Source organism: Hemiscyllium ocellatum, chromosome 47 (assembly GCF_020745735.1).
Source record: "Hemiscyllium ocellatum isolate sHemOce1 chromosome 47, sHemOce1.pat.X.cur, whole genome shotgun sequence".
Taxonomy (NCBI): Eukaryota; Metazoa; Chordata; class Chondrichthyes; order Orectolobiformes; family Hemiscylliidae; genus Hemiscyllium; species Hemiscyllium ocellatum.
Genome location: NC_083447.1, coordinates 14,469,556 through 14,482,996, shown reverse-complemented (window position 1 = coordinate 14,482,996; position 13,441 = coordinate 14,469,556). Strand labels below are relative to the sequence as shown.

The 13,441-nt window shown below is 40.7% G+C and overlaps 1 protein-coding gene across 1 annotated transcript in view; it reads right to left on the bottom strand.

The window, feature by feature from the left end:
* LOC132836636 (cation channel sperm-associated auxiliary subunit gamma-like) overlaps positions 1–13,441 on the bottom strand; it is a 265,261-nt gene that overhangs the window by 85,299 nt on the left and 166,521 nt on the right. The window contains exons 10-11 of the mRNA XM_060856028.1: positions 3,487–3,549; positions 250–421 (exon numbers count right to left, since the gene is read on the bottom strand). Coding sequence (XP_060712011.1) covers positions 250–421; positions 3,487–3,549 — 235 coding nt within the window. The remainder of the gene's footprint in view (positions 1–249; positions 422–3,486; positions 3,550–13,441) is intronic.

Here is a 13,441-nt window from a genome sequence, read left to right as displayed (position 1 = left end):
TTCTGATGTCAATTCAGAACCTGTAGTCAGATTCAATCACTGTTTCAATACTCCTACTTAGTGGACCTAATAATGACCTAATAATAACCATTTAGTTTTTAAATAAGAATTTTTGAACAAAGTAAGCTAATCTAAATAAATCTTCTCAAGCCACTTAATTCCATTTAATTAAACCAGATGCATGGACTTCCTGTATATTATGAGGTGATTCCAGTGCTTAAACACAACAGGCTAAATGTTTCAACTCACCATTGCTCACAGTCAGGTAGACAATGAATTCATATGAGCTGCTTTTATCCAGATAAATGACAGAAGGCAAAGGATCATTGATATTGGCATCGTAGTGCTTCCGGTAATCATATGCTTCCACGTAGAATCCACCTTTAGAAAGTTTGTTACTGGCCAGATAGAAGTAGTAATGCTAGAGTAGACATATAAACAAATAAAAATAACATCTCCATTGGGCGAAATTATTTTCTGTGGTTAGTGCTAGTGAAAGGTCACATATAGCACAACTGAAAGGGAAATGGCAGTCAAGTCGAAATGTTACTGAATCATTAATTCAGAGACCCAAGCTAATAAGCTAGGGACATGAGTTAAAATCTCACCACAATCGTTGGTAAAATGTAAATTCAGTTAATAAATCTCAACTTGAAAGCTGGTCTTAGTGATGTTGACTGTGGTTTTTAACCTATCATCAATTGTTATAAAAACCCATCTGGTTCATTAATGCCCTTTCCAGAAGGGAATCTACCATCCCTGTCTGGCCTACATGTAACCCCAGGCTCATAGTGATGTGTATTACTCTTAATTAAACAATGAAACTGTCTCACAGGCCATTCAGTTCAAGAGCAATTAGGGATGGGTATTTTCACATGAATTTAACTGAAATGTTCAGGCTTTGTCATTTTTGATCAGTCAACTATGAGTCAACAAGGATATATGATCACTTCTCGAATGCTTTGAGGACATTCATAAAGCATTTCTGCTGTCCTCCTGGGGGTCACCTTCCATGACCAAGTTCCAAGTCAAGCAGTTGCTTTGGGAATCTGGTATTAGGCATAAAACAACCTTTACTGCCCAGGTCTAACCAGGATTTTATACAACTGTAATATTACTTGCATCCCTTTATATTCTGGGGCTCTTCAAATGAAAGCTTACATTCTATGATCCTTTTTAATTATTTTTTACATTTGTCCACCAGTCATAGAGATGTACACCACTGAAACAGACCCTTTAGTCCAACTCATCCATGCTGACCAGATATCCTAAATTAATCTTGTGTGAGCATGGATCCATACACCTCTTTGTTCCTCTTCAGCATCTCGCTTCACATCATTTTAAAAAAACCACAGATTTATCTTTTTAAAGCTAAGTTGACTTTTCTCACATTGAACTCCACCTGCCACAATGTTGCCTACTCACTTAACCAATAATATTCCATTACAGCTTTCCATTTCCACTTGCACTCCTTATTGTGCAAAAACATGGTGTCATCAGAAAACTGGACTACAAAGCTTTCTCTTCCTTCATGTAAGCCGTTGTCACATATAGTGAAAAACAGAGGCTAATACAAAGTCCTAGAAAATACCACTTGTCATATTCAGCTAATTAGAATATGGACCCATTATCCATACTTGAGCCCTATCTTCTAATCACTTTTCAACCATTTCAAATGGTTGCTTCTAGCTCCACGCATGTTCATTTTTGTCAACAGTGTTTCTGTTGCGCTGTTTTGAATTGATTCTGGAGTGTCAGATAAATAACATCATAAATAATCTCTTATTCATTACATCTATAACCAATTAAACAAAAAATGTTAATAAAGCATGATTTGTCTTCTAATCATATAGTTTTCTCTGCTCAGACGATGGGAACTGTCTTTAAAGCTGCAATTAATCGACAGCAAGGTCCACGTGTGATGCAAATTTGAGTACATTGCTATTAGTTAGGAATTTAGATTCTCAAGGAGTTATTTGTAAGGATTGAAGAGTTAACATAGGAGTGTTGCCGAAAGGAGTACTCAACCTTATCCGAGGTGTTCTGCCCTTGTTTGACAGAACAAGAAAGGGAGTCAACTCGGATTTTAATTCAACAAACCATATTTTATTTTAACCCTTTAGGTACCAATACTCAATATGAAACCTACATTCATTGCAACATTTACTTCTTACTTCAGCCAACTGAATTTCAATTTTAAATTATTTCATTTAACTTCATTTTATGTTATTGTAATTTAATTCACATTTGACCTGAACTCTAACGTTACAAGCTTGGTTTGAAACAAATGCTACTATGGGCGGCATAGTGGCTCAGTGGTTAGCACTGCTGCCTCACAGCGCCAGAAACCCAGGTTCCATTCCCGCCTCAGGCAACTGTCTGTGTGGAGTTTGCACATTCTCCCCGTGTCTGCGTGGGTTTCCTCTGGGTGCTCTGGTTTCCTCCCTCAGCCCAAAAACGTGCACGTTGGGTGAATTGGCCGTAGTGTTAGTTGAAGTGGTAAATGTAGGGGAATGGGACTAGGTGGGTTACTCTTTGGAGGGTTGGTATGGACTTGTTGGGCCGAAGGGCCTGTTTACACACTTAGTAATCTAATCTACCCCAATTTGAGTGAGGTGGCCAACTTTGCTTTCAGTTTAGATCTTGCCTCGTGGTCCTTTGTATTGCTGAAGATCACTTCAGGTCTTGAAGACTCAACCCTGTAAAAAATCTGTTGTTCTGCTAACTTATATCACAATGTGATCATCCTTTTAGAAACCTCTCTGGCACTCAGCTGATTACACTGTTTGATTCCAGACAATGGATTTTATTGATAAACAACTCCCAAATGTTATACAATCATAAGCAGCCACATTCCATTCTCCATGTAAGGTAATATAGTTCCAGCATGTCTAGCAGACAACCTGACGAAGGAACAGCGTTCCTTTCAAATAAACCTGCTGGACTATAACCTGGTGTTGTGTGATTTTTAGCAGATAACCATACGGCCTCCCTGATTTGGTTAGCCTGGGAAACTGCAGATCACAGCTTACAGGACAGGTCATAACACACCTTGACTGAAGTTTTAACTGAGGTCAGAGTTTAAACTAGCTTGATCATAGTTCCCAGCATGTTTGATTTTAGCTGTTAACCAGTCTCGTACCCATTTCTCCTGCTGGCCATCTGACCAACAAAGTGACACTTAACTGGAATTGAGTAACTGTAAAGGGTATTGGTGGAAAAAGGGGTGAACCATTCTTTTTTTGTTTTTGATGTTAAGATTGTTCTAAGTTATCATATATATAAAGCTTTTAATTCTATTGCATCATAACTTGTGTCCTTTTGTTAAAAGAACATTGGCAACCTCATGTGAATGTCTTTATAGAAGAAAACTTACTGTTTGCATCCTTTGACAGACTGCCCTTAAACATTGGCCAGCCAAAACTTTGTTCCAAAACTGCCTCTACATTTCTGAAATATTTTTCAACAGTCATAATTTCATCATACCTGGGCTTTCAGTGAATTTTTCCACCATCTCCATGTTGGATCATGAACTGGATCTGCATATGGCTAAAAGAAAAAAAAACATGAGCTGAAACTTGATCAACCAAATCATAATCTGTCAACTCTTTTATTTATTGTTTAGTTATTTATTGTGTGACATGAATCAATTTGTCTCTGAAATCCTAAGGGGTTTCTACTCGTCTCTTGACAAAGCTTGACGGTAGAATAGTGAAATCCCAATGAGGTCAGACAATATATAAATATTCATTTTGATAAAGCCTTGTACAGATGTATTGGGAGGCTGGGCAGAATGTTTGTTTTCTAGTTTAACGCAAGTTCAGTGATTGCTCAATAAAATAACACAAGATGTAGAAACAAGAGAAGACAATGTAGCCCATCAATTTAATATGATCATGGTTGGTCCTGGGTTTCAACTCCACTTTCCCAGCTGTTCTTTCTAATTTCTCAATTCCCTGAGAGTGAGTTTTGAGAAGAGTCTTGATGAGGGTCACAACTCATTACAGCAGAAAGCTGTGGAGGCTAAGTCATTTAGTGTATTTAAGATAGAGATAGATAGGTTCTTGATTAGTAAGGGTGTAAAGAATTATGAAGTGAAAGCAGAAATATGGGGCTGCGAAATAAATCAGTCATAATCAAATGGCAGAGCAGACTCAATGATTGAATGGCCTAATTCTGCTCCTACATCTTACGGTCAAAACCTGCTTGATATCAGCCTTAGATAGATTCAATGATTCTACATGCACAACTCAATATGGTAGTGAATTCCAAAGATTTACCACCCTTTAAGTGAAGGAATTTCTTCTCATTTCAGTTCTGTACAAGTTGCCCCTTAATCTGAAACTGTGACCTGTTGTTCTAGATTTTCCAGCAACAGGAAACAATTGGAATTTTCCACTACCTTGAGCAGTGCAGATAATGGTGAGAAAATTGGGAAAATATGGCAAGGATAAAAACATCAGATTCCTGACTTGAGACAAACGTTGCTATTTTCCCCTCAGGTTTTAAACAGCAAGTTCTAAATCTCACTAATGCTCAGTGACTATTCCATGCATTTGCATCTCATTATTAGGCAATCTCACCTCAATTCCTTGTAGTTCTCAATTATCCTCTTCCGTCTTGAGAAACTAAATAGTATCAAATCTGATGACAAAACAGAACAGCTACTGATGCCATGGCTCACTGCTTGCTTTTCTGGGTTTTCATCCACCACTAACATTTCCCTACAAGCACGGACACCATCCTCTTCCATCCTTACTCAATCAGACTCACCACATTATTGTGGCTGCTTTCAGATAAACTCACAGCACTTCAGCTTTTCAGATCTTCACTTTGGATCTCAGGGACATGTTTTGCATGCTTCTGTCAGGTCACTTTGGCCACACATCTAAAAGAGGATAAATCTTATGTCTCTTAGCTTACTTACTTAGCACTCACTCTCTTTGTGCAGACTTGGAGGCTTCCAAGCCTCTGACTGGAATTCACTTTTAGGATAGGCTCTTTAATCCTAATTTAAAGGCTGCAAGTCTCTGTCTCTTGCATGGTCTTTCAGCATAAAGGGAGAAGCAGGCAACTTGTCAATGTCCAGAGCACTGAACAGTGAAAGGGATGGACATGTTGCTTTATAGCTTTGGGCAACATCAATGCAATAGCCCGCAGTGTGTGCCAGCATCTTACGCTATATCTGAAGGTCATAAGGGATCTAATCTATAGAGGAGTGACTGGTTAGCTTTGGGGTTGCCACCACAGGAGATACAGTCAGTTAATGGACTAATTGAATTTCAGTCCAGAGGTTTGGCCACATTTGGTCGAGCGCATTGTCCTACCAGACTCAGTAACCTTGTGGTCTGGGGATTTGAACACAGTTAGTCCTGCAAAATGAGTACAATAAATCCAGAAATCACGGGTACTTCAATCAGGCTGCTGTGGAAACAAACCATCTGGAAGTTGCACTGTGCTAAGTTATGCTATCATGTCAACTCAGTCCAAGGGATGGGTCATATTCAGAATTACAAACATAGAGTAGACTAGGATGGCACAATGAAATCAGTGGTTAGCACTGCTGCCTCATTGTGCTAAGGACCCAGGTTTGATTCCAGTAACTTCTTTGTGGAGTTTGCATGTACTTCCCATGTCTGTGTGGAGCTTGCGTGTTCTGCCTGCGTCTGCGTGGGTTTCCTCTGGGTGCTCTGGTTTCCTCCCATAAGCCAAAAATGTGCAGGTTCGGTGAATTAGAAATGCTAAATTGCCTTCAGTGTCTCGGGATATGTATGCTAGGTGGATTGCCCATGGTTACACTGTTAGGGTAGGGGTGAGGATTTGGGTGGGATGCTGTTCGGAGGGTTGGTGTGGACTCGATGGGCCAAATGACCTGCTTCTACACTGTAGGGATTCTGTGATTCTTATCATGAGGCAATCTTTGCAGTCTCAGGGAAAGTAGGAAGCTCAAGTCTGGGGTTGGGGTTCACTAGACTGGGTTGCTGATGGAGCAATTCAAGATAAATGAGTGAGATTTCTTACAGTGCAGTTCTGTATTGTCAGTTATTTGCTAATGAAGCTGGATTTCATTGAAACTTTTTTTTGCAATAATTAACAATAAAAATATGGCCTCACACAATCATGTTACATGATTATAAACTTCCATTCTTTACATCAATTGACCCCAACATGCCAGATACACAATGCTATGCAGACTCAAACTTAAAAGTTTCACAAGGTTTGTGAAGGTTTGTGAAGGTTTGTAGCTCAGGTTGAGGTTTAGGGTGTAAGTTTGTTCACTAAGCTAGCTGTTTGATATCCAGACTTTTCATTACCTCGCTAGGTAACATCATCAGTGGTGACCTCCAAGTGAAGCGAAGCTGTTGTCTCCTGCTTTCTATTTAAGAAAACCGACAAACACTGACCAAATACTCAACTACACCAGCAACCATCCCAACACACACAAACGAAGCTGCATCAGAACACTATTCCAACGAGCCACCACACACTGCAGCACAGATGAGCTACGCAAAACAGAGGAGAACCACCTAGATGACATATTCAAGAAGAACGGATACTCAAAAAACAGTGTGCAGATTCCTCAAGAACAAACCACGACAAGCAGACCAAACACAGCCAGAAACCCTAACCGCCTTACCATATATCAAAGAAGTTTCAGAAATGACAGCCAAAATACTGAGATCCCTCGGAATCCTAGTAGCACACAAACCCACCAACACTCTCAAACAAAAACTAACAAACTTAAAATATCCAATACAACCCATGGACTAAACCAACGTCATCTACAAAATTCCAAGCAAGGACTGCCACAAACACTAAGTTGGACAATCAGGAAGAAAGTTAGCTGCCAGGATACACGAACACCAGCTAGCCACAAAAAGACACGACCCTCTCTCCCTCGTAGCCCTACACACGGATGAAAGAAAACACTATTTCGACTGGGACAACACATCTATCCTGGGACAGGCTAAGCAAAGACATGCCAGAGAATTCCTAGAGGCCTGGCACTCCAACCACAACGCCATAAACAAACACATAAATCTGGATGCCATCTATCAACCCCTCAGAAAACGAACAGGAAATGGCATCACCACAAACTCCAAGAACCCCATCCAGGAGAAAGATATAAATAGAAAGCAGGGGACAACAGCTTCGCTTCACTTGGAGGTTACCACTAATGATGTTACCTAGCAAGGTAATGAAACGTCTGGATATCAAACCTATAGCTCAGCGAGCAAACCTACACCCTAAACTCCTTAAAAGTATCACCTGGTTTTGCCATTTCTGCATCACTTCTCGTACTTAATACTAGAAGACAATATTTTGGAGCCACTTCATTTGCACATTGAACTGTAATTATTCAGGACACAGTCTATGATGTTCCACCAAGTTGCTTTTACAGTGGATATTTGCTTTAATTTCAATTCCTAATGTACAATCAGCACTTTGGATCTGCAATGTACAACTGATACGGTTATATTGCTCAGAACTCCATATTGAGGCATGACATCGGCTTCCTTGTGAAGCCTCATCAGGGCATCAGATGATGCTTCATTGGGACTAATGTGAGTGATCAGGAATACAGTTACTGATATAACATACAAATCTGAGGGAATAGATTAACTCAATTGGTTGGATGGTTAGTTTTCAAAACAGAATGATATCAACAGTGTGGGTTAAATTCTTGTGCCAAGGAGGTCACCATGAAGGCCCTGCCTTCTCAACCTTATCTTTGTTTGAGGTATGGTGACTCACAGGTTAAATCACTGTTAATTGTCTCTGAAGGTTCCATGCTTGGCAGTAACAACTAAGGAAATGATTGCTGGCCCACTCCAGAGATACTTGTATCATCAATAGCCACAAGTGAGGTGCCAGAGACTGGAGGTTGACTAACATGGTGACACTATTTAAGAAAATTGGTAAGGAGCGGTAAAGCACCTGGGCCAGATGGATTCCAAACTAAGTTCTATAAGGAGTTTATAGATGAACTGGCTGGACCGCTTATGGACATGTACAACTACTCATTCAGTCAAGGTATTTTCCCATCCTCTTTTAGAGAAGCAAAAATCTGTCTCATTCTCAAAAAAGGGAAAGCCCCAGAAGACTGTACTTTGTACAGGCCTATATCCTTATTGAATGTGGATTTTAAAATCCTGCCGAAAATTCTGGCATTAAGACTGGAGAGAGAATTGCCATTTATCATAAAAGAGGACCAGACAAGGTTTATTAAGGGTCGTAGGTCTACTAATAATATTAGAAGAGTACTAAATATGGTGCAAGCATGCCAGCAAAGAGCAATACAAGGCTTGGTCATTTCCCGAGATGCAGAGAAAGCATTCAATTGGGTGGAATGGTCGTACCTTTTTTTATATCATGGAATGGTTTGGCCTTGGAGAGGTATTTACCAAATGGGTTGCAGTACTAAATAGTGACCTGAAAGCAGCGGTACATACTAATGGTATAAGATCAGATAGTTTTAGTGTTGGCAGAGGTTGTTGCCAAGGGTGCCTTCTTTCATCACTATTATTTAGACTAGTGATTGAACCACTGGCAGAAGCCATTCGGATGGACCTCAGCATAATGGCTCCGGAGGTAGGATCAGGCAAGCATAAAATTACTCTTTATGCAGATGACATCCTTCTTTTTTTAACTGATCCATTGACATCTGTGTCCCACTTAATACATGTGGCTAAATTATTTGGTGTGTTTTCAGGGTACAAAATTAATTTCATGCAATCAGAAGCCATGCCGGTGGAACGTCTTACCAGCATATCCAACATTGGGGATGGAACCCTTTTCTCCTTTCGGTGGTCACAGGGATGTTTTCTGTACTTAGGTATCTTTACTACCCTGGCTTTTGATCAGCTATATAAAGCTAATTATGTGCAGTTGTTAGAGAAAATAAGGCAGGAACTTGGTGCTGGGAAGATCTTCTGATATCCTGGTCGAGAAGAATAGCTCTGGTCAAGATTAATGTTCTCCCTCGCCTATTATACCACATGAGAATGCTTCCTTTGATATTGCCGAGGCAAATGCTGCGTAGGCTTTACGCCTGGTTTGGATCCTTTATTTGGCAACACAGACAGCCCCTTATCAAATTAGATCAACTGCAGCTCTCACAAGAAAGGTGGTTGGGGTGGTGGTGGTGGTGGTGGGGGGGTGGGGGGGGGGTGGTGTCTAGATTTCCTGGACTTTAGGAAGTACCAACTGAGCTCCTTGCTATCATATATGGCTGATTGGGTTTCTTGTGATCCACGATCACTTTGATTGGACATCGAGGCTTCCCGGGCAAAATGCCCCCTCATCAACCTGTTGTTTATGGACAAGATGAGAACTGTCACGGATCATTGTAAAAGGCGATTGTCCTAAACACAGTCAAAGCTTGGAGGTAATTTACAAAAAATCTTTCCCTCACTCTTATATTGGGTATGTTGGGATTTCAACCAGGCTTGAGAGATGCTGGTATTAAACTTTGGGATTCCAAAGGAGAATCCTGCTTGGGAGACCTATTTGATGGGGTGGTCATGATATCCTTCGAACAGTTACGTCAGATGTTCGGGCTACATAGCAAGGACCTCTTCCGATTTTTTCAAGTACGAGAGTTTAGACAAAAAAAGACATTGATGGTCAATCCTTATAAATCGGATATGGAGAGGAAAGTGCTTCGGTCAGTGGATGCCCTCTCGGTCAGTACTCTCTATCACTTCTGATGAAGGGCTTATGCTCGAAACGTCGAATTCTCTATTCCTGAGATGCTGCCTGGCCTGCTGTGCTTTGACCAGCAACACATTTGCAGCTGTGATCTCCAGCATCTGCAGACCTCATTTTTTACTCTCTATCACTTGCTAGGTAATAATGTGTCGAAGGACATGGAATGACTATATAAAGCTTGGACTCAAGAATTAAGGGTGGAAATCTCCTCAGATATGTGGAAGGACATCTGGGAAAATGCTAGGAAGATCTCAATTTGTAATAGGACTCAAGCTATTCAATTGAATATACTTCATAGGGCCCACATTATGACAGAATGGTTTGCAAAGTTTAAGATAGGTGTGTCCCCAATGTGCCCTAAGTGCTAAATAAAAGTTGGTACTCTCACTCATTGTTTGTGGTCATGCCACAAGATCTGCAGGTACTGGGACAACGTAGCAAATGCCTTGGCAAAGATCTTGGGAATTGAGATTGGGTTGTATCCGTGTCTCTCCTTTTGGGTTTTCCAAATTTTCCCTCTCAAGACGTTCATGGGAAGAAACTATTTACTATCCTCTCTTTTTTGTGCGAGGAAAAACATTTTAGCGAGCTGGATATCGGTAAGTCCCCCCAGGACTCTCGAACTGGCATAGGATAATTATGGAACATATTCCCTGGACTTCCTTATGAATACGGTGCACCAGAAAGCAGAATTGTTTTACAGAACATGACAGCACTACTTGAGTTTTCTCGATTTAGATGTATCGGCCATATTATCTAGGGCCTTTGTCTGGCCGCGAGGATGATGTCGGTCAGTTCGGGGACCCCTGGGAGGAAGAATCCCATATAAATATGGGTCTACTCACTATTGTTCCCACTGATTGGGTGCTGTGATGAGAGTGCGTTGAGTGTTGTAACTTTATTGAATGTAAATTAAGCTATCTTGTTTTGACTTAGCATAATTCAATTTTGAATGTTTGATTATTTATTTATCTATTCTTTTCTGTTAGTTATTTACCGTACTGTAGTTTCTGAGAGAGAGAGAGCTTTCTTTTTTTATATCCTCTTTTGTGTTTTGGTAGTTTGTAGAGTAAATTAGTAGCCTGTTTTCTTTATTTATATTGTTGTTGCTATTATATTGTAAAGTGGTTACACTATTTTGCACTAGTTTTGTAATTTTGTGAAAAAACATAAAAACGTTTTTTTAACATAAATACTTACAAAAAATAGAAAGATGGCAAGGAAAAGCCAGGGAACAATAGATTGGTGAGCCTAACATCTGTGGTGGGCAGGTTATTGGAGAGGATCCTAAGGGACTGGCAAGGGATTGTCTACGTGGCTTTGAGCATGGGGATCATGTCTCACTAGCTTGAACTGGTCTTTTGAAGAAGTAATGAAGAGGATTGATGCAGGTAGAATGGTGGAGGTGAACTATATGGACTTCAGCAGGATGTTCCACATGGTAGACTGGTTAACAAGGTGAAGTCACATGGGATTATAGGGAGAACTAGCCAATTGGGTATAGAACTGTCTCGAAGGTAGGAGACAGAGGATGGTGGTGGATTCTTTTTCAGACTGGAGGCCTGTACCAGTAGTGAGCCACTGGATTGGTACTGGGTCCACGGCTTTTTGTTATTTATATAAATTATTTGAATGTGAGCCTAGGAGGCATGGATTAGTACATTTGCAGATTACACCAAAATTGGTGGTTTGTGGACAGGAAAGAAGGTTACCTCAGAGTATAACAGGACCTTGAATAGACGGACTGATGGGCTGAGGACCAGCAGATGGAATTTAATTTAAATAAATGTGATTTGCTGCATCTTGGAAAGGCAAATCAGGGTAGGACGTTTAAGGTCCTTGCTGAACAAAGACATCTTGGAGTGCAGGCTCATAATTCCTTGAAAGTGGAGTCACATATAGTCACGATAGTGAAGAAGACATTTGGTATGTTCACTTTTATTGGTCAGTGCATTGAGTAATGGAGTTGGGAGGTCATGTTGCAGCTGTACAGGACACTGGTCAGGCTGCTTTTGAAATTTTGCATTCCATTCTGGCTCCCTGCTATATGAAGGATGTTGTGAAACCTGAGAGGATTCAGAAAAGCTTTACGAGGATGTTGCCATGATTGCAGGATTTGAGTATAGGGAGAGATTGAATAGGCTGAGGCTACGTTCCCCAGAGCAACAGAGGCTTGGGGTGACGCAATAGTAGTTTATAAAATGATGAGGGTCATGGATAGAGTGAATAACCAAGGTCTTTTCGCCAGGCATGGGGAGTTCAAAATTAAAGGGTATAGGTTTACGGTGTGAGGGGAAAGATTTAAAAGGGACCAAAGGGACAACTTTTTCATTCAGAGCATTGTGCATGTATGGAATAAGCTGCCAGAGGAAGTGGTGGAGGCTGGTACAATTACAACACTTAAAAGGCACCTGGATGGGTAAGAGAATAGGGAGGTTTGAGAGGGATATGGGCCAAATGCAGGCAAATGAGACGAGATTAATCTAGGACTTCTGATCAGCAAGGATAAGTTGGACCAAAAGGTCTGTTTCCACACTGTACATCTCTATGGCTCTATTATATTGTAATTGATGTCTTGTTTGACACCTTGGTCAAATGCCAACTCAAGGAATTCTTGAAACATAGGGTGTGTCTCACATGTGTGCCCGATAATCTGTAGGAAATGTCAGAATGGATAGTAAAGCTGAATTTGGACTTTCTTTCATTGCTATTTTTTGTTAGTTATATGGCAAGCAGCCCCTGGTTAGTTCACTGCACATGTGGACTTAATTAATTCTGCACTCAGAGTCATAGGGATGTACAGCACGAAAGCAAACCCTTCAATCCAACTCGTCCATGCCAACCAGATATCCCAACCCAATCTAGCCTGACGTGCCAGCACCCGGCCCATATCCCTCCAAGCCCTATTTGTATATCCATCCAATGCTTCTTAAATGTTGCAACTGTACCAGTCTTCACCACTTCCTCTAGCAGCTCATTTCACACACAGACCAGCCTATGCATGAAAACATTGCCCCTCAGGTCTCTTTTATATCTTTCACCTCTCACCTATATCCTCTAGTTTGAACTGCCCCACCCCAGGGAAAAGACCTTGTCTATTTACCCTATTGACACTCTTCATGATTTTATAAATTACAAAGTCAACTCTCAGCCTCCGAAGCTCGAGACAAAACAGTCCCAGCCTATTCAACCTCTCCCTACAGCTCAAATCCTCGAACCTTGGCAATATCCACGTAAACCTTTTCTGAACCCTTTCAAATTTCACAACATCCTTCCGATAGGAAGGAGACCAAAATTGCATGTAATATTCCAAATCTGGCCCAACCAACGTCCTGTACAGTCACAACATGACCTCCCAACTCCTATACTCAATACTCAGACCAATAAAGGAAAGCATACCAAATGCCTTCTTCACTATCCTATCTACCTGCAACTCTACTTTCAAGGAGCTATGAACCTGCATTTCCAGGTTTTTTTGTTTAGCAACATCACCAGTCTCGGAGTCAGAATCTGGATTTCACAACAAAGTTTATTGTACAAAGAAACTGGACCTTGGGAAGAGAGAGATGTTCATCAGCACAGCTGTCAGCTGTGAGCCTCCTCTCACTCTCGGAGCATGTGTCATGATATTTTATACATTTTGTGGTACAATAGTTCAATTATCGAGTCTTTGTTTGTACACCATGGTTTGTTTACAGAAAACATTACAAAATCATAGTCAGTTTCAGTG